The 21,342-nt window shown below is 44.2% G+C and overlaps 1 protein-coding gene across 2 annotated transcripts; it reads left to right on the forward strand.

Moving 5' to 3' along the window:
• The first annotated feature begins 804 nt into the window (after nt 1–804).
• il17rd (interleukin 17 receptor D) lies at nt 805–19,759 on the forward strand. Of its 2 annotated transcripts, XM_061785480.1 has the most exons (16): nt 808–977; nt 8,058–8,112; nt 10,833–10,955; nt 13,177–13,295; nt 13,867–13,987; nt 14,075–14,119; nt 14,367–14,518; nt 14,593–14,658; nt 14,752–14,806; nt 15,809–15,919; nt 16,155–16,339; nt 16,422–16,537; nt 17,042–17,305; nt 17,852–18,301; nt 18,777–19,027; nt 19,096–19,757. In XM_061785480.1, exons 1-16 carry the CDS (start codon nt 855–857, stop codon nt 19,209–19,211), a joined length of 2,352 nt encoding a protein of 783 aa, XP_061641464.1. In that variant the 5' UTR covers nt 808–854; the 3' UTR covers nt 19,212–19,757. The 2 variants fall into 2 exon arrangements, with proteins under 2 accessions (XP_061641465.1, XP_061641464.1); XM_061785481.1 differs by lacking the exon at nt 10,833–10,955 and having other exon boundaries at nt 805–977; nt 19,096–19,759.
• Nucleotides 19,760–21,342: the final 1,583 nt, after the last annotated feature.

Consider the following 21,342-nt stretch of genomic DNA (forward strand, 5'->3'; position numbering starts at 1 on the left):
TTTAGCTTTGTATATATATATCTAAATGTTTTCATAAAATGCATACTATATTTTTTAGTAAGTGGAATGTTACTTTGAGTAATACTAAGTAAAAAAAAGATGTCATTCCATTTATAAAAAAATAAAAATTAATCTGAAATGTAATCAAATGATCCATTAAATCATTAAAAACAGCATTAATTAAATATAAATCTCCTTTCATAAATCATATCCAATTAAGTAGCTCAAATGAAGGCAGAAAATACTCATAAATGCCATTAAATAAATGCAAATGTCCTTAAATAAATTGAAATTGCATGCGATAAGTACAAAATAAATACAAAATCAAATAGATACAAATGTCATTAAATAATCACAATTCAATGAGATATAGTTGTCAAATCTATTTCATAATAATATTTAAAAAAATCTTCAAAAAGATCATGAAAAAAAATCTATAAGTAGATAATGTTACAATTATGTACAGTGGTACCTCGACTTACGACTTTTTACAGATATTCGGACGATTTTTTTGCTTTGAGGTCCGAAAAAAAAAAATTGAGATACGAGCGTGAGACGGTGGCAGCAATTTGGCAGATGGAAAAAAAAAAAACTACTACTGCAGCTTACTGAGTTTATTGTGACCGTCTTCATCGTGTATATTTATGCGATACTGCCCCCTGGTGGCCAAGACGCGCACGCACAAACGCAAGGGAATCCTTGTAACTTCAAATCAAGGCGCCGCTGTACTTTATTCCCTCGTCTGTCACACGCGCAGAGTTGCGCATGCGCGGGGCTGCGTGGGCGCGCGCGCGGGGCTGCGTGCGCGCGCGCGCGCTGGTCCTGAGTAGAAGTTGTGGAGACTTCGGAGAGGAATGGCGGCGTCTCGGCTCCTCTTCGTGTGTCTCCCCGCTTTGCTCCTCGTGTGGAATCATGTTTCTCGTGGAGCAACGCTTGCGGGCAACAGGAGGAACAACCAGGAACGATGTGGCTTCAAGGTAAAAAAAAAATAAATAAAAGTAATAATAATAATAATAATAATAAATCACTTTGTGTAGTTTTTGTGATTGTTGATGTCGTAACTTGTCACCCAGTGAGTCGTGAACACGTTCAGGTGTCGCCGCACTTTTCCCTCTGTCATACTTTTGTCACACACTTTGTACGTTGTTAGCGTGAAGTTCGATCGAATTGAACGTTTTGAATTCATCTCAAATGGCGCCGATCAACTTACCTGTTGCTTACCTTCCGTGCCCGAACTCCGCTAGGGGAAAAGTGGCGTTTTTAACATAATTGCGGACGTAATTGTCACGTTTTCAACAGTCTGTTAGTGAGCGTCGTTTCTCGCCGTCAATTCGGCTCGTGTGTAATACGGCCACAATTGTTTTAACTCCGTCAAATCGGTTGTAATCGTGGTGGGCTAGTTGGACAATTACAATGTTGCGTACCGTCTAAGCCGAACTCCGTTTGAAAAAGTGGCCATTTAAAGATGGTTTGCCGCTTTGTAAACTTGTGGACATTGTTGCAATTTTTTAACAAGTGTCATCAATTAGCCTTGTTTCGTGCCCTCAATTCGGCCTTGGTGTAATCTTGAGCTAAGCAGTTCAAATCCTGTAAAATCGACAATTGACAATTCCATTGTCTGCTGCATACCTGAACATTCAAAATCTATTCAGGAAAAAAAAAAAAAAAAAAAGGTTGAAAACTTGTCATTTTGAATAAATGTTTCATCAATTCACCTCGTGTGCAATTTAGCCAGGATTGGTATAATTCTGTCAAATCGATATAATCATGTAGAACCGGGAGACAATAACAAGAATGTGGCATAACTTTAAATCTGAAATCGATATTGAATTAAAAAGAGTTTGCTGCGTGCAAACTTAAATAAAAAAGGGGAGAAAAAAAACAAAACCTTGTTACTTGCCCTCAGTTGGGCTTTTTTTTGTAATTGAGCCAAAATGGTTATAAATTCTGTCAAATGATTGTAATCACGTGTGTGGAATGCGGAGAATTCCGATATATTGTGATTGTTGCTGAAGGTGAAGGTTTGTGTCGTCTAAACATGTTGAAGTCAATTGTTGCTGTTCTGAAGGAGGGGTGGGCAACCTGAACAAATTCAACCCACCAATGTTTTTTGTGGCTTTGGGTCAATTGCGGGTAGTAAAAAAAAAAAAAAAAAAAAAAAAAAAGCTGACTTCCTGCCATTTGATGTGTTTCACTTGCTTTTGGGGGTCTCGGAAGGATCCCTGTGGACCCCCGTCAGGCCACATGTGCTGTTAGCAGCTGTGCTAAAAACACATTTGGCAAACACAACCTTCAAAAACTTGACAAATCTTGTTTTTCTTTTTAAAAGAGAAAAAAAGCCCATCTGATTTGACTTTGGTTGTTTTATCTCCGTTCCAAGATTTCGTTGCTTCGGGGGTTACATGATGTGTGTGCGTGCAGGTGAGGTCATCATCTCTCGCTCTCTCTCTCTCTGTGTTTTGTGTGCATGTGTGAGAGACTAGTAACCTTTTTTCTACTACTGTGACATTTCAGCACACTAGTAGGACGACTCCATGCTCCAAGTGATGCACAACTAGCATTTTGGTGCTACTAGTAGCATCCAGGAGGCTACTAGTGCCGGACACATGCCTACCAGTTGGGCCTGGTAGTGTTACTCATACACCACAGTAGTTCACCAGTCAGGTTTAATTTTGAATTGCATACTAGCAGGCCAAAAAGCAGCATTAGTCACGGAAAAACATGTCACTAGTAAGACACAGTTGTTCTACTAGTGCGCTAAAGAAGGATACATATGCGTACTACTGTAAGAAGAAGGATCCTTGATCTGGAGTTTACAAATATTTAATTTGCGTCATGTCATGTCTGAGCATCCTTATGGACTGAGTGCTCTCCAGGTTCGTTGTGCGTGTGTGTGTGTGTGCGTGCGTACGTGTGCGCGTGTGTGTGTGTGTGTGTGTTTCCCCTTTTAGCCTTTGAAGTGTTGTCTACAGGAAGCCTCACACTGTTTACTCTGCTGCAACATTCCTTCCCGCAACAACCCCCACCTTAACTGCCGTCCCACACGCACACACATCAAAGACGGCTCAACGTGGGTGTTTGAGGGTCTGCTATTTAACAGGTGTGAAGTTTTTAGGTGCGTGTGTGTGTGTAGGTTTAAAAAAAAAAAAAAAAAAAAAAGTGCATTTGAGGTTTTAGGATACGAGCTAATAAAACCAGGAAAGTTGTGTGCATGCCAGGCCTGTAGGTGGCGACGTCTTTTAGTGAATTAACACGCGACACGGTGTTCCCCGCTATTTGTATGTATGCCTCGCGCTTACGTTATACGGAATCAGCCATTTTAATTTTGTGACTAAAATGGGCCAATCACGAGAGACGATAACCGCGGCGGTCGACGCGCAGCAACCATTTTTGCCTTGTGCGCGTCCGCGCGGGCCAATTCGGCGGTCACGTGATGCGATGCGAGCGTAAAGAGGCCTTTAAGACAGCAGACAATTTTTCATTATGTGGTAGCATTAAGCTAGTTGACTTTCATAAGGCAAATTCACGTGGTTTGGTTAAATGTACTTCTTTTGTTTTCTGTTCCGTTTTACAGTGAACTGGAAGTGGCAATTAACAACTTGAAACAAGAACTCAGCCATGTTTTGGAAGATTTCTCGTACTACTATCTACCAAACTGCTGCCACCATAAACTAGCGTTCGCAATCATACTTTTTGAAACGGTGACGTGACGTTGGAACATTTCCCGCTGCAACCCTGACGATCACTCCGTCTCCATGACGGCACTTAGGATCCGTCGACTTAATTTCGTCGTCGTTTCGCGCACGCGCGAAAACGTGTCATTTTTGCACAAAATGTTCTCATCTTTTTCGACTGCTCTCCGCGGATCGTCCGCCCACGCTTAGATATCCACTTCCTGGATCGGATTCCCGACTTTCACCTGTGCCTGTAACACTCGCCCTTGGAAAAACATCCCTTTGCGTTGGACAAAGCCAGACCGTCGTGCGCGCGTTTTTTCTTGTTCGCCGGCAGCTCGTCTGCGTGCGTGTCGAACATCTGCAGGAGGACGCTCGGGGGGGGGGGGGGGGGGGGGGGGGGATCAGTCCGCTTCCTCCTGGCCGGAATCGCAACTTTCCAGGCAGGTTTCTCGGTGCCGTCCTGCCTCTCTGCGTGCCGCGGGGGGCTTGTATGTTTTTGGTATCAGAGCGCCTCGCCGTCCTTCCCGTGTGAAACTTGACGTAAAATGTCTGGCTGAGTTCCGTCGTCGTGCCGTTCGTTGTCTTCCTGCTGGGTTTGTGTGGGAAGGCGAGTCGGAATTGTGGTGGACCCTGCGCACCAAACAAACAAAACAAAAACATTTCCTTTAAGCCCCTTTCATACAGCGATCGTGTAAAATAGCAGCATTAGCAACAAAACAGTCGAGACATAATTTTTTCAGTGACATGAAAATAAACATTTGTACGAAAATGTGTGAAATGATGACGTCCATATTTTTTGATTGAGTGATGCCCCTTCCACACTGCCTGTACAAGCTGCATTTTAATTTATTTTTGTTTCATATTGTAATGTACTACTCCAGTAAATTGCCCTAATGTCATTCATTTTTGGTAGAGGACAAATAATTTATGGCTGTGAGGATTGTTATATTATCAGGCTACATGTATTGTTGTGTTCAAATAAGGGTTGTAAAATTGCGACGATTGATGCTACCCATTAGCATGTCAGTGGCTTTTTCTATTCATGTTAGCATTAAGCTAGTGGGCCGCTCTGAAGCTAACTGGGTCTTTTCGTGAAGAGCTTGAAACCTATTTTTTGCAACAAAAAAAAATATGCTGTCTTGGCGTTGGTATGCATTTTTATTGAATATTTTTTAAATTCATACCATGACATTTTTCGCAAATTGTTTCGGGGAACCCCAAGCTGTGGTTGGCGGACTCCGGTTCGAGAAGCGCTGCCACGGCGCGTGTTTGTTTTGGTCATTTCCTTCATTTGTTCATGTCATTGAATTACACGCGCTTTCCTCTTTCCGTGTGGAAGTAAGGAATGGATTTGTTCACGTTTTTGGGGATAAAGGAGTCAGAATCTCAGCAGGAGTCGGACTGTTGGGGGCTTTATTGAGGGGCAGTCATGCAGGAGGTGGAAGCTGCAGGTTTTGTTCCTGTTGGTGGGAAATCTCTGCTTGGCTGCACACACACACACACACACACACACACACACACTTCTTTCTTCAGGTTGCATTGTTGCACCTCACTTTTGTTCACACTAATTCCTCCTGCACAGCTGCTGATCATAGCTTTACTTCCAGATTTTTCTTTTATTTTCAACTACACACGCGCACACGTAGGCAAACGCACGCGCGCACTCGCTTGGGGGAAAAGACTTGCCGACCTCATGACAACTCCAGATGTGTCTGGCAAATAAATGCAGGAAGAAGGAAGGTCTGCATTCCGGTGCGGATGTAATTTTTTTTATTTTTTTTTTTCAATCCCAGAATGCAAAGCGCACCTGGACTACCTTCATACTATGGCAAAGAAATGAAGCCAACCCCACCCCCCCCCCACCCCAAAAAAAAAATGGACGTAAAATTGGGGAGACGTCCATCATAACGAGGAGGAGGAAAAAGTCTCAAGGGCCCTTGCAAAAAAAAATAAAAAAAAAATTGAACAGGAAGTCGGCATTTTAGTTGGAAGCACTCTTATTCATACTTGTTGCTGCTTGTGAAGTTAGGAGGGAAAAAAATAAAAATCAGCCCCAGGCTCCAGTTTCACCAATTGATATCAAATTTGGCGGATATGTGTTTCATAACAGGATGCAGGAAAAAGTCTCAAGGACCCATGCCTGGAATTGAACAGGTTTTGGATTTAAGCAACCATTGCTCTGTCAGTAGTGACCCCGGAAAATCTGAAAAAAAAAAAAAAAAAAACATATTCAGTCCCGGACACCAGCGTTGCCGATTGATGTGAAATTTGGCAGGCACGGTTCTCATAACAGGACGCATGGAAAAGTCTCAAGGACCCATAGCCGAAATTGAGCAGCAATTCGGCCATTTTGATTTGAAGCAGCCACAAATTCCTACTGGGGAATTGCGCCGCAATCGGAAGCAGGCTTCCGAGACAGACGGTGATGCTAACTTGTTAAACTGGAGTCCGTTTTGCTTTTTCTTTGGCTTTTTAGTGAGGCGCCAGAAGAGGGAACAAAAGCAAATGGCACCATCTCCCATCCTTTTGATGTTTGCTAAACAAAAGATTTGAAGCAAAAGTATCGTTGGGCTTGAACGCGCACATCTGGAAGCGAGTCCGCAAACAAAATGGACCTGGACGCGCATAATTGAACCGCTTCCTGTTGAATCAGATTCCTCTTTCCTCCCCTGCAGGCCTGCTGATTGTTGCCTCTTCCGTCATCCCTCGCTCCCTCCTCCTTCACTTCTCTCCGCCAGCCGCCGCCTTTCTTGCTGCCCGCGCCGTCGCTGTGATGAATCGCCGCGTCTTCCACGAGCTCGGGCTGCAATTAGCTGCGTGATTAGCTCAGGAAGTCATTTGGGGGATTCCACCTCGGGAACTTCTTCTTAGCTTTAGCCTTCTTTAGCTTCAGGCATTGCTTCTTATCGTAATGTTTTGTTTTTTTCTGTTTTTTTTTTTTACAGATTTTAAGGGGCAGGAAGTCAGCAATTTAGGTTTTACTCACTCAATAGTCCCCCCCGGCCCCCCCCCCCCCCCCCCCCACTCCCCCTTGAAAGGTCCAAAAAAAAAATAAACATTTGCCCTTGGCACCAGTTTTACAGTTCAACATCAAATTTGGTGGACATGTCGATTGTAAGATTTGGTACGAAAAAGTCTCAAGGAAGTTTTGGGCGAATTCCAGGGAATCGTGCTACAGGGAGCCCCGATCCGAAGAAGATATCCTGGATTGATGGGTGACACGTTTTTTTTTTTGTCTTTTTTTCCCCCCTTTTTCGTTGGCCATTTGAGGACTTGGAGGGCTGCGAGGGCCTGTTTTTGAATTCCGGCGGCAGTGGCAAACCAAATGCAGTGTGAAAAGGCCTTTATTGCGTGAACATTTTATTTTGTGTGTGTTTGTGTTCATGTCTTTCTATACTTGTGTGCCCCAACCCTTGACATACTGTCTTTCATTTTTTTTGCCTGTCTTTCCATGTGTGTGAGACACAAACCTTGTCATCGCATCATTATTGTGATGACATTTTATTGTGTGTGTGTGTGTGTGTGTGTGTGTGTGGCTTGAGGGCAATGAGGGTCTTCACAGGCCCATAACGACAAACACATGCGTGCATGGACCAACTGTTGAATTACAGTGGCTGCTAATAGGCATTTCAGACACACGCGCGCGCGTGCACGCGCACACACAGCGGGGCATCTGTCTGCTTGCTCTCAGGTGTTTGTGCGTGCTGGTGGTTGCGCACGTGTTACCAATGTCTGACACCTCTAACGAGCCGGATGATGGTGTGTGTGTGTGTGTGTGTGTGTGTGTGTGTGTGTGTGTGCGCGTGTGCGTGTATGCGCGCGCGTCTGACTCGACAAGCAGGTCAAAGTTGTAAAAGCGCCTCAAAGGCGTCGCGTCCAGCGCGTCGTGAGGCACTGCCTCGGAGAGGACCGCACGGGAGCGAATGCGAGCGCTTCAACGCGATGTAAAGCCATTTTTATTTTGATTTTTTTCCCACACAGACCCCCTGCAGAATTGCCGCATCAGAGCCATAACAATTGCTATGAGCCACCTTTGCCTTCCACACAGAACCCAGCCATCTTGATTGACTGTGCTTTCAGGACTGAAAAGGTTTTTTAAAAAAAAAACAATTTTTTTAAATTGTTTTAAAAAAAAAAAAAAAAAAAAAAAAGGGAAATACAGGCTGTGTACTTGAGTGCTCAAAAAAGCATTCAATACTCATAATGCAGTGAAGTCTGGATTGAGTCGTTTCCAGCTTCAAAATATTTGCCCAATCTTTCTTGCAGGGACGCTGTATTCTAATGAAGACACATTTCCAGGCTATGCCAAATATGATATTTATTTTTTTGGGATTGATTTGATTATCAATAGTAATAAATGTGCTTGTGTGTTTAACGCAGATGCAGCCCGGGGCAGATGGAGGTCGCAGGTTGGCCGTCACGCTCAGAAGCGACAGTGAGTTTGACTTTGATGTTTATATTTCAACAAATACACATTTGCCGACTGAAAATGATCAAAAGTAGCACACAAATTGACATTTGCAGGCGCAGCCACAGATGGCGCTGTTTTCATTCTTCGCCGAGTTCACTCTTTCACTGCCGTGGATGTTTAGATTCGTCAACTGCAATCCGATCGTTTCCTGCCACCGACGAATATTCGCCAAGTGCTTTTTTTTTTTCAGCGTGGATGAGGATCTCGCTCCCCTGTTATTGAAATTCTGGTTTGCAAACCACCGTAATGACCAACAGATCCCTGCAGATGGCGGCGTTGCATTGCTTTGAATTTGAGATCAGCACAGCTTTTGAGTTGAAGATAAAGATAAGGCAAAAAATAAAACATTTGAAAAAAAAAAACAAAAAAAAACCTGTGACTGTGAATCCGCGGGTCTGCCGGTGTCCACTTTATTCCGTAGGTCGTAAAAATCAGTCAAAAGGCTTGAAAACCGCTTTGAAAATGGCCTCCAATGAACGCGTTAAGCTGCAACTGTACATAAACGTATTGTATATATTCCTAGCAGTTTAATTGACCTTTACATGCAAATAAAAATAAATAAATAAAAGTAACATTTGAGTCTTGAGTTAAAAAAAAAAAAAAGTTTTGTTGTTGTCACCTCATGTTCCCTAAAATGCCCCCAAAACACACACACACGCACACACACAGACTCTTAAAGACCCCTGCTTCCTCCTCTTTTGTCCCTTTCCGGGTACAAGTCAAGTTCTTGAACTGTGGCCGATTCCTGGCCGGCTGCCCCTTTTGTCCGTGACCATGAGCGAGTCGCACACTCGCATCGGCCTTTTGTGTGTGTGTGTGTTTGTCTACTTTCATCTTTTTAAAAACGGCCCGAAACAAACTTGTCGTCGTCGCTCCTCTAGTACAAGAACCTTTTTTGCACTAAAGGATTTTTTTTGCCAGAGTTTGGATTTGAAATGTGGGTTTTAAGACGGGTTTATGGTAGCAAGTTATGGTTTCAAGACGGGGATAAAATTGGTTAAAAAAAAAAAAAAGGTTTCCTTTCCAATTTGGATTTCAAACCGGAGGTTCGGTTTTCCAGCAAAGGTCAGCGGGGTTTCCAAAGATTCGATGGTTTGTCGGTATGTTTGTGATGCAGAGGCAAGTGTGCCATCAGTCGCCGTCCCTGTCGAGGCTTCCACTTTGCCTTGGGCAGAGGTCAATCTCGTATGATGTCGTGAATAGCGCGCAGGTCCAGGGTTCAGAGGTCGAGCAGCTTTGAAATGAAGAATCAAACATGAAAGGAAAAAAAAAAAAAAAAAAAAGTATTAGGAAGGAAGTTTAATCCACAGCGTGCGGCTCAGAGATGCTTTTACATGACAATAACGCTTTATGTCGGTCTACTCGTGCGTGTGCGCGCGCGGACACACCCCACTGGCTCTTCTTCCCCTCGGAGGAAGAATGTGATGGTGGTGATGTCATTGGAAGACGGTAAAATGCACTTTGACCCCCTGAGTCGGTCTCAGATGATCAGCCATGGCGATGTCAGTTAAAAAAAAAAAACTTCAATCGACGTGTCTTTAACTTCAAACGACTTCGAACCTAACAATTATAACTAATTGCTTTCGAGCTCGCTTGCTCAGTTGTTGTTTTATAATCGTATAATTGCACGTTTAGCTCGGCCCTAAACATCGTCAATCCATTTATCTGCTGATCTGTTCAGGCAATGTTGAAAGTAGCATTTTTAATATTCTACTCGTGTCGAAGTTAAAGTAAGCAATGGCTACCAAAAAAAAAAAGTGTTTTCAAGGATGATGTGTTTTCCGTGACGGCTGCTTCAACCCAAAATGGCCGACTTCCTGTTCAAGTGTGAGCACGTGTCCTTGAGACGTGTGCACCCAATTTGGGTGTCTCTCGCTTAAACTGACGTCGGGGGCGAATATTTGTTGTAACCTTCGAGGGTTCCACAATCTTCGCTAGCCGTTATGCTAATGAGCTTAGCATCCGTTCGACCTTCTCCTTCAGCCCCGAACGTGACCCTCGTCCTCCTCCTCATCTTTCCCGAAGCAGATCGGTGACTCGTGTCGCATCCGCCGCCCTGGAAGACGTCCTCCGCCCTTGGCGAGCGGCGGGACGCAAGCCTTCTTCCTCCTCTTCCTCTTCTTCACCTCCGTCAAAGAGGAGCAGCGAGTCGTGTCCGAGCCTCCCGCCCTCCTTCCTCTCCGCTCCTCGAGCTCTGTCTTTAACCGCACAAAGACGACATTTGTTCACGACGGCGTTTGCGAGGCGGAGTTAAATTAGGGTTTCAAGCAAAGGTTCGCTTTTCAAATTAGAGTTTAAGCAAAGATTAGGCTTCCAAGGCTGGATTAGTGTTTGAAATGAGGCTTGCAACACTTGTTTGGGTTTTTCAAATTGGATTTTGAAGAGGCTTAGTGTTTTTTTTTTTTTTTACATTAAGGTGAGAGTTTCAGTGTAAGATTTCAAAAGGATTAGGGTTTCAAATGAACTTTTAAAGAGGGTTCCGGTTTCAAGACGGGGTCCGGGTTTCAAATTGTGGTTTTAAGACAGATTTCAGGTTTCAAGGTTGGGGTCGAAGGCATGGTTAGGTTTTAGATTTGGGCCCTCAAGCGAGTTTGGCTTTTCAGTCGGAGTTTGAAGACTAGGCCTCGATAGCTGTGCTACGTTAGTTAGCCTGCGTTGCTAACGGCGATGTTTGTGTTTTCCAGACTGCTCGTTGAACTCTCCGCTGGGCAAACACGTCATCCACGAGGTGGCCAACGTCTCCTTCACGCATCTGGCCTGCGACGACCAAGCCGGGGTGCTCGTCCACTGGTCCGCCAGTCCGCTAGGTACGGTATTTACGTACGGTATTGCGTGTTCCTTCAGAATGATTATCAAACGGAGACGCCGTTCTCCGCTCGCAAAAAAAGCTACTTTGCCTTGAAACGCTCGCCCTGCCTTGAAACCCTAATCCCGTCTTCAAATCCTCATTTGAAACCACAACCCTGTCTTAAAACCGTAACATTTGATTCAAACTTTAATCTAAAATGCTAACCCTGTCTTCAAACCTTGATTTTAAAACCCTAACGCTGGCTTTTAACACCCAACTTGAAACCCTACCTGAACCTAGCTTGAAACCATAATTTGATATCCTAACTATTGCTTTCAACCATAACCCTAACCATGTCTTGAATCCCACATTTAAAACCTTAACCCTTGCTTTAAACCCTAATTTGAAAACTTTGCTTCAAACCTTCTGATGTGTGCTATTATATATATATATATATATATATATATTTTTTTTTTCGCTCCAGGTGAGCGCCAAGGCGTGTGCGTTTGCGCGTGTAACATGAAGCTCTTGGCCGTGACAATGCAGCCTGTTGTTTTTCCCCAAAATCCTGCCCAAATATTTGGTGAACAACGGGACGACTTTCTCCGTCCTCCTCCAGTCTTCCCGCTCGCTCAGCGTCTGCGTTGGGGCGGAGTCGCACTTTCATCAAAAATCCGACTTTTACAGGCAATTCAAAAGAGGCCAGCAACAAGTTGGCAGGAATTCTAATTCGGGGGGAAAAAAATGTGGTTGAGCAAACTATTGATTGAACTCACTATTTCTGCCTAACAAGAAATGTTAATTTGTTGCTCTTTGAATTCTGCCTAGCAACAAGCAGCCTTGCGAAATGTCAGAAATTTGCCTAGCAACACTTGAGCTTGCAAAATTTTGATTTATTGATCTTGGACTAGCCTAGCAGCAAGCGACCTAGTGATTTGAATTTATTGAACCTGGAATTCGGCCTAGCAACAAGCAACCTATCAAAAGTTGTTGGAATTCTGCCTAGCAACAGTCATTGGCTGAGAACATTTTTAGGTGTTGAACTTGCAATTCTACCTAGCAACACAAGTAACACCATTACACTTATTTATTCTCCATTTTTGTTTTTTCCCGCAGACCCCTTAATTTAAGGCATTACTAAAAACATTTTGGCAATATTTGAACCGTTATAATGTCAGTAAGTATCTTTTTCGCCGCTCGTGTCCACTTTTCTATCTATAAAACACTTCCTGCTAAGTTAGTCAGCCGTGATTGTGTTCACTCGGTCGGCACGTGTTACTCCTTTCTCTGTTGACTTCTGTTTCGGCTCAGTGTGTAACTCGACTGTCATTGGCTGGCTCGTCAGCAACTGTTTCATTGGACGGAATAGATACAAATCTTTACAGTGGCGCCACCCAATTAATATTTGGCCAAATGACATCATTTGACAGGTCTGCGTTTTGGAAGTGACTGTGGCCCGAGAAAGTAGGTCATTAAGGAGTGACGGAAGGAAGGAGTCGGGAAAGGTGCCCAGGAATCTGCCCGGAGACGGAAAAACCTGTTCTGCTGTCTGGCTAATGAGAACAACATGTCCCGCGCACGGAAAGCTCTCATTACAAGAGCAAAAGAGGCTTTGAGGGGGGATGAAAGAGAGAGAGGGCGGACGAGACGAGACGAGGGGGGTGGGGGGGGGCACAGGTGGCGAAACCTTGGGGGCCTGAGCGACAGGACGGTTGTCAAGGAAATGAGGAAAGCGCACGCTAGCCACTTTCGCACCGAGATCATGCAGAAGTGCACGGAACTCGGCGAAGTGAGGCTGTTCGCCAACCTGCCTCCGAATTGGCAGGGCAGCTTCACCCGCTCCCTCCATTCCGTCACGTTGTCATTTATCAATCATTTTTAAGCAACTGATATTTGCACACAAAGGGTGAAGCAACACGCAGACGGGCGATAACACTACTCACAGGCCTATGCTTCATCCTCTGTGAAGAAGAACTTAAGTATTATTAGTGAAGAGTCTCCATGTATGGCCCTGTGTCTCTATTTTACTGCCCCCAGGTGGCCAAGGTGTGTACACCAGAAGGATCAGAACAGTTCCTTCCATTGAATTCTGGCAAAAAGTGTGACAAAAACAGTTTACTTCTTGAAATTCTATAAGATTGTCGTTACTGTATATTTCTCTGACATCAAAAGGCGGCCAAGCAAAATGTTTGATTTGAATTTGGAATTCTGCCTCGCAAACAAGTGACGTGTTTGTGCAGGAATCGAACACATCAAAGGTTTCCGGGTTTATCTGGAGGACAAGAATCCCGACGGCAAACGTTGCCAACATCTCATGCTCAAAGACCCGCGACAGCTCAACTACTCCTACAAGAACACGGTAAGACGAATGTGGACTCATTTCATTACGAGAAAAGATTGCCCTGATTACACTGGAAGGGTCACAGAAAGGCATGAAGCTATTTTCCAAAACGCTTGAATCTCTGTTTTCGCCCCAAAAGTTTTTCTTCCGAGTTTTGTCTGTTTTCCTACATCCGCGCGACCCCGCCATTCGTTGTATAAAAAAAGGGTCAACGGACAGAAAGTTGTATTCCACAAACGCAAGCTTTTCTTAGCAGCTCAAGGCAATAATCTTCCCGGTCCGCTCGGCAACATCGGCATAACGCATCCTGTAAAAAAAATAAAAAATAAAAAAATACAAAAAATACAAAAATCAGACCGTGAAAATAAAAGCATGCGCTCTAATATCAGTTTCACCACTTTTCCACCGGGGGGTGGATGAGATTGGCCCGGAGTTCCTGAAGGCCCTGGATGGGGACGACCGATAACACAAACTGCCGCCGCAGCTGACGTTGCGCGCATTCAAAAGTTTACACAAGGTGGATGTATGTACGTTGTCTAATATTCTTTTCGTGACGCTATTATTTCTCATTGACGGAGCGGCTCCGCAGAAGCTGAGCAGTCAGCCGTTCGGCGGCTTGCGCTTCGACACGGACTACATGGTCCGCGTTGTTCCGTTCCCCACGCTGATGAACGACAGCTTCTTCCCGCCGTCTTTCCTCAGGACGAACTGTAAGTGCCGTTGCCGCCGTGGGCCGTTAGCCTGCGTGTGCGTGTGTTCTGTGTGTTTTTCAACTTGTGCGTGTTGTTACGTTACAGCCTGTGAAGTCCTGCTGGGCTCCGAAAACCTGGTCTGTAAACCATGTAAGTTCCTCGCCGTTGTCGCCATCACCCGAATGTGTTGGTTAGTTCGATTATATACCTCGGTTTTGTGTAAAATCGATCGCTGTCACGCTGCGCTGCAGAAGGAAGCTCGTCAGCGATGATGAAGTTACGCGAGTGCGTACCGATTCACTTCCGCCTGAAAAGCGGCGGTCCCAATGTCGAGATGCGAGGACAATATACCGTCTACAAACGCGACGTTAAACTTTTGCTGCTGTCGTTGGTTCAGTCTGGAAGCCGAAGACGCTGAGCGTCTCCCAGCTGGGCTCCAAGCTCCACGTGAGCTTCGAGCAGGCCCCGCCTTCCTTCGCCTTCCACCTCTACTACGTTTACTACAAGCTGCGCCAGGACGGACCCTTCAGACTGCAGCGCTGCAAGGCCGTACGACCGTCAAGTCGTAACGTACCTCGGTTGCGTCGAAAGTCGGCTTTATGCTGAGCGAATGTGTTTTGCAGGACGCGAACCAGCTGAAAACCACCTGCGTCCTCCAGGACGTCACTCCGGGGACCTACACCATCGAGGTACGCAAACGCACCGCTTCACGACTGACATGCCCGTCACCGTTTTGAACCGGAATATTGTTTTGTTTTTGTTTTTGTGTGTGCGTGTGCCAGTTACGAGACGAAAGCAACACCACCAGGAGGCAGACGCAGTACTACGTCAGCCAAGGTGAGACTTATTGCCGTCCTAATTACCTCATCCAAGGAGTTTATGTTGTAGTTTTTTTTAAACGGCAAATAGTAAACAGGAATAGTAAATACAATCAAAATTTGCATTTTTCTTTTTTTTTTCTCCCCCCCCCCCCCCCCCATGTTTCTCTTAGTTTTTTCATTGTTTGGGGGGAACCAAGCCCGAAAATGCTCATCATTGGTTTATCCCCGCTTATTAAAGGATTTTTGGGGTTTTAAAAAAATAAAATAAAAAAAAATGTTCCAAGCAATTATAATGGGTGTCAATTATCCGCAGATTTTGGTTATTTGTGGTCTGGCCCGGTCCCTGGACCCCACGAATAGCGGGGGTACACTCTAGCTATCATTTATAAATGTATAATTATACACATTCAGTCCACTGTAAACCATACACAACATTTTGACCAAATAATACATGTCATTTATTTATAAACTAATATTAAATAAAACTGATTTTTTTTGGGCATTTAAAAAAAAAAAAAAAAAAAAAAAAAGTGAATCTGCAAAGAAATATTTGTATCTGGACTGTTGTCAAATGTAACAAATTAGATTTATTTTTATTATTTAAAATTAGTCATATAAATACATGTTCATAAAATGTAAATTGAAATATTTATACGACAACCCCAATTCCAATGAAGTTGGGACGTAAACATAAATAAAAACAGAATACAATGATTTGCAAATCATGTTCGACCTATATTTAATTGAATACATTACAAAGACATTTAATGTTCAAACTGATCAACTTGATTGTTTTTAGCAAATAATCATGAACTTAGAATTTTATGGTCGTATGGTATTCTGATTTGTTGAACGCAACGTCCCAACTTCACTACAACTACATATTAGATTCCTGCAATACAATAATAAAAGATTACAATTATGAATAATTGAATAATACAATTAAAAATATATATATTTTTTAAAAAAATTGCAAAACACAATTTCTTAAGACTGGTGCGTTCGTGTCACTCTGCAGTGCATTCCCCGTGGGCGGGGCCTATCCGCGCCATGGCCATCACGGTGCCGCTGGTCATCATGTCGGCCTTCGCCACGCTCTTCACCGTCATGTGCCGCAAGAAGCAGCAAGGTGAGAGTTTGGAAACATTTCTAACTGGCATAAATGGAAAAATCAAGTCAAAGCATTCACAAGTTTGAGGTCACCTGATGGAGAGGGAACGGGAAGTGCGTTTTCAAAGCGATGCTGCCATCTGGTGGTCTTCACACTTTCATCATCGTCACCAAAAAATGAAAGACGCTTCATTGTTTGCAAGTAGGAGCGATTGCGTGTTTATTTGGTGGACTGACGGCCGGCTCCCCGTTAGAAAACATCTACAGCCAGCTGGACGAGGAGAGCAGCGAGTCGTCCAATCAGAGCGCGGCGTCCGCCGCCGACAGGCCGCGGCCCCGCCCCAAAGTCTTCGTCTGCTACTCGGACCGAGACGGACCCGAGCACGCCGGCGTCATCCAGAGCTTCGCGTACTTCCTGCAGGACTTCTGCGGCTGCGAGGTGAGAAGAGGACGAGGAAGGCGAGGAGGATGGCGCCCGACAGTCGCGCTGGCCCTCAGCTGTCGCCCGTGTTTGTGCTCAGGTGGTGCTGGACCTGTGGGAGCATCTGGAGATGTGCAGAGAAGGTCCCATGTCGTGGCTCAGCAGGCAGCTGGACGAGGCCAACTTCATCGTCACCGTTTGCTCCAAAGGACTGCGGTACGCCTCGGCGACACCGCCTTCTTCTCCTCCTCCTCTTCCTCCTCCTCTTCTTCTTCAACACTACATGGATGGATAGATTATAGGAGGAGAGGGGGACGGATGATAGGTGGACACATATAGTCGGTCAAATTTATGGCTAGCTGGACGGATGGATTGATACGATGAATGATGGACAGAAGAGTGACTGAAGGATCGAAGATGGATGGATGATGGTCGATATGATCAAATGAAGTGATGATAACGGGATAAACAATGGACGGGTGGATGATAGAAAGTTGAATGATAGATTGCTAGATGGATGGACGGGTAGATGGACAGTAGGCAGAAGAGATGGACCGACGAATAAATGGATGGATGAATGTGCGTCTTCATATCGGCCTTTCCGGTTTGTTTGTGGAAGGCGCCCGCATTTCTCCCCAGCTGTACTCACGCGTGCCGCCACTAGATGGAGCCAAAATCAATCGCGTCGCTCAGCCGGCGTCCTTTTCTGACTTCCTCCAGCTACTTTGTGGAGAGGAAGAGCCGCAGAGGAAAGACGCCGGTGGGTCGCCGTGGCAACAGCGGCGCCGACGACGTCCGCTGCCCGTCGGGGCGGCCCGGCGGCGACCTGTTCGTGGCGAGCGTGGCCATGATCGGCGAGAAGTTGCGCAAGGAGAAGGAGGACGACGACCGGGGCCGCGCCGGCGAGCGCCACCGCTACATGGCCGTCTACTTCGACTATTCCACCGAGGACGACATTCCCACCGTGCTCAGTCTGGCTCCCAGGTACGCCGCACCACGCAAGCCCAGATGAGACCAGATCAGAGGAGCCATACGAGTCCCACAACGCCGCCTTTCATCAACGTTTCAACCTTTTGCATTTCGTCTACATGGAGAAAATATTGTTCTCAGAATTGTATTGATTAAAATATTTTCAATACATTTTTTTTTTTTTTGAAGTCATCAGTGGGCGTTACTTTTGTTGTTGTTGTTAGGGACAGGTATTGTAATTCTTAAAATATAAATTTTCATAATGCAAATGTTTAGTTCAATTACATATGGAAAAATATACATTTGTAAAATGCAATCATTTTTTTAGAGGTATGTTGTTTGTCCAATATTTTCTTGTCTTTTTTTTATGCTACTCTATTTTAAGCACTTTAATTTTGTATTTTTAAATGAATAAATCAACCGTTTTTAATGTATTTTTGGAAAAAAATAGACAATTATCAACCTATTATTTTAAAAACAAATGATACATTTTCACATGCGCACATGAGTCTGCGCTCATCTTGTGACTTCTCCTTGATTTGCCTTCTGGTTTGTGTTCAGGTTCAAGCTGATGGACCAGCTGCCTCAGCTGTTGGCCCGCCTCCGCTCGGAGTCCCGCCCCCTCAACGTCTCCCGGTGGAACTACTTCCGCAGCAAGTCGGGCCGCTCGCTCTACGTGGCCATCTGCAACATGCACCAGCGCGTGGACCAAAACCCCGACTGGTTCCAGAAGCCCGTCGCTTCCCGCTCCTCCTCACCGCCTCCTCCTCCTCCTCCGCTTCCCGCCGCCGAGGTTCCCCCGCCGGACGGCGGCCTGGTTCTGAACCGGGTGCTGGTGAAGACGCCGGATAGCGGCGAGGGGACGCTCACGAAGAACTCGGTCTCTCTGGCCGCCGCCTCCTCTGTCAGCTTCAATCTCAGCCCGAGTCCCAGTCCCGTTTCCAGTCCCGCTCCCAGTCCTACTCCAGTCCTTCCTCTGGGTTTTCCATCCAGGCTGGAGTACGCGTCCAGGTAAGTACATATACAGTGAATTCTATTGACGGGGTTTAGATCTGACACCAGGAGCAAAACGTTGCACGTAATGGACACCCTCGATTGCCCTTTGTAACGTTAACATTGTTTTCTCCGTTTTTGGGTCAGAAACCGCTGTTTTGGTCAAACCAACCGGTGTTCTACTGCTGATTGGGAAAGAATAAAAAATGCTCGAGACAAACTTTCTTCTTCTGGGGGAAGAAGAGAGTCCGCTCTTTCTCTCGGTAGCTCCGGTGCTGATATTGTCACGGAACGCAAAATTCTGTGCGTCTTGAAAGGCGGCTCGAAAGGCTCTGAAACAGCTGACAATATGGAAATCGGATATTGAAAATGACTCGCACTCCACTTTCCTCGCATTAGCGTCAACTACCAAACGTCCGTCGGCGTTCTTTGACGCCTACGAGCTCCTCGGGGGAGCTAAAACGTCTTTGACGCCGCTCTGTCTCCCTCGCAGGACGTCGTCCGTAACCTCCCCGGAGGAACCCGCCCGTCCGCCGCGCGTCCGCCAGGACGAGGGCGACGAGGAGGCCCCGCCCCCCGGGGGCGCCGCAGGCCGTCCCGACCCGCCGCCCCCGCGCGACTCGGGCATCTACGAGTCGTCGGTGCCGTCGTCCGAGCTGTCCATCCCCTTGATGGACGGCCTGGCGCACGAGCGGGCCGACTCGTCCTCCCTGGCGGAGAGCGAGTCGTCGTCGTCCGGTTTGGGTAAGCCGGCCCGCCCGCAGAACGCTGTAACCGCTTAAGTCGTGACCACGTTTTGGTTTGTCGCGTAGGAGACGAGGAGTCGCCGGTCGTCACGTCGCTGGACTGCGGCGCCCCCGAGGTTTGTAAAGCGGAACCGCACCACTTGGAGCCCAGCGCGGGACCGGAAGCCGCGGTCTCGCCGTAACGTACAGAATTGTCCGGTGAAGCTTTGGGGATGTCGTAACCATGGTAACCAGTGTCAAGGACTACGCCTTTGGAATATGGGCTCACCGGTGCCAGAAACGTTTGAGATTTTTTCCACTATTTAAGTATTGTGGTGCCCGCAGGGGACTTGTGGGAATTTTCCCTGTTCGTCATATTCTTCCGTTCCACGGAAACGTCCCGAGTGGATATTTGGCACACCGGCACTTTTTCCCACCCCAAAAGTTGTTTCCGTGGCGTACCGCTGCCACAACGGTTCCTCCTTTTTGTCTGATTATAAAGTTGTGTCTCAACATTTAAAGACGTTGTCCTGTTGCCAACATGACGGCATTTAAACTGATTTTTTTTTTTTTTTTTTTTAAAAGGGACACTAAAAAGTGATTATAGAAAATAAAAAAAGGGACGACAGCATTTCCCGCTTGTATATAGATTTTTTTTTTTTTTTTGCTGGAAATGTCTGTTTTTTATTTTTTTGTTTCTCTGCATTGTCTAGAAATGTACTGTTTTATAGTACCTTCATGTAGAAAATTAAAAAAAAAAAAATCATACTAGCCATGTCCATTTTGTTGTATTCTTAACTGATTTTTTTTTTTTTTTTTAAATCAGTCATTTGAAAAGTACATTTTTTAAAAAATAGCTTTTTTTTAAATGGATGAATGAAAAATTACAATATTTTAATAAAACGTTTGTTTACATTTGAAATGTAATTGCAAAATTAGTTTTAATTTTTTTTTAAAAGAATAAAAACTAACATAAATATTAAATTTTTATAAAATGTTTATTAATCTTAAAATCATTAAAATAAGGGCTATGTATGCTTCAATTTTTTTTAATGAAATTACATTAATTTCATGTTATTTAAAAAATATTTACTTAATTTTTAAAAATGCTTGTTCTTATTCCTCCAATGTTTTTTTTGTTTTTGTTTAAAATATAGGTAGGTATTCTTAGTTTAAAAATTCTAAAAAAAATATATATATATATATATATATATTTTTTTTTTTGTATATTTGTTTTTAATCAAATATGTAGCTGGAAAGCAGGCCAGCGACGGGACAACAAGAAGGCGGGACTTCAACAGCAACAGCAGAGCAGAGCAGACCGGACGAGAAAGAGATGAGACGCTCCCGAAGGGAGAAGAGCACAGACAGGCCGCTTCATTGTGTCCCAGCTTTTTAAAACAACAGGAAGCCAGGCACACACAAGCGGACCTTCACAATAAAAGCTATGCACAGGCTGCGAGTGGAACACGGCAGGTGCTGCTGCAAAGCGTGACACAAGACAACTCGGGTTGTTCTTTCCTCCTAATATTTTTGTATTTTATTCGTAATATTTTCATTTATTTTTTGTTGGGGGGGGGGCTGATGAAAATAAACTGCTATTACAAGACGTTTTAAAAGTTTTGTTCTGGGGGATTAAAATTTTTTTTGTCAGACATTTATATAGTTTCTTTTTTTCAAGTTTTAGTCTAATTTGAGGATTGTTTTCTAATACTTTGTATTTAAGTAATTTGTTTTTGATATACAAATGTATATTCATGTATTTTCAAATGATAAATATTTTCACTTTTTATCTAATATTTCTGTTTTAATCTAAATGTTTTTTTTTTTGTCTCCAAATTATTTTTTTTAATCCAGTATTTTGGGATTTTGTTCTGTATTTTGTTGGAATTACTTTTCATCATTTCCATCCAAATTTATACATATAGTAGTTTTGTATCTGTATTTTTCATAAAATATATATTTTGAATGTATTTTACTTTTTTGTCTAATTGATTTTCAATTTTTTCCAATTATTGCATATACATCATTGTAACATATTTTTGGATTGCCGTGTAGTTTTCTGATATTTTCAAAAATATAATAATCGAGAATTATTTTCATCTGATATATTTCTATTAGCTTCCTTTCTAATTTTTCCAATGTTTTTGTATTCTACTTCTGTTTCATCTGGCAATTTACCATTTCTTTTTAAAATAATGACGTATTGTTCTCTAACAATGATGTACTTTTGACAAATATGTTTGTAATATTTTAGTCATTTGTAAATTTCCCTCATTTTCATGCATTTTCCGTCAACACATTGTTGCGAATACGCACGTTTTGTTAACGCTC

This window comes from Phyllopteryx taeniolatus, chromosome 9 (genome assembly GCF_024500385.1).
Source record: "Phyllopteryx taeniolatus isolate TA_2022b chromosome 9, UOR_Ptae_1.2, whole genome shotgun sequence".
Classification (NCBI taxonomy): domain Eukaryota; kingdom Metazoa; phylum Chordata; class Actinopteri; order Syngnathiformes; family Syngnathidae; genus Phyllopteryx; species Phyllopteryx taeniolatus.

What these genes read in the sequence shown, in the direction of transcription:
- il17rd (XM_061785480.1), top strand. Translation starts at nt 855, where the DNA reads ATGGCGGCGTCTCGGCTCCTCTTCGTGTGTCTCCCCGCTTTGCTCCTC. An exon ending in ACTACTCCTACAAGAACACG is followed by an intron (nt 13,296 to 13,866) that starts GTAAGACGAATG and finishes GCGGCTCCGCAG; the next exon opens with AAGCTGAGCAGTCAGCCGTT. An exon ending in GTGCCGCAAGAAGCAGCAAG is followed by an intron (nt 15,920 to 16,154) that starts GTGAGAGTTTGG and finishes GCTCCCCGTTAG; the next exon opens with AAAACATCTACAGCCAGCTG.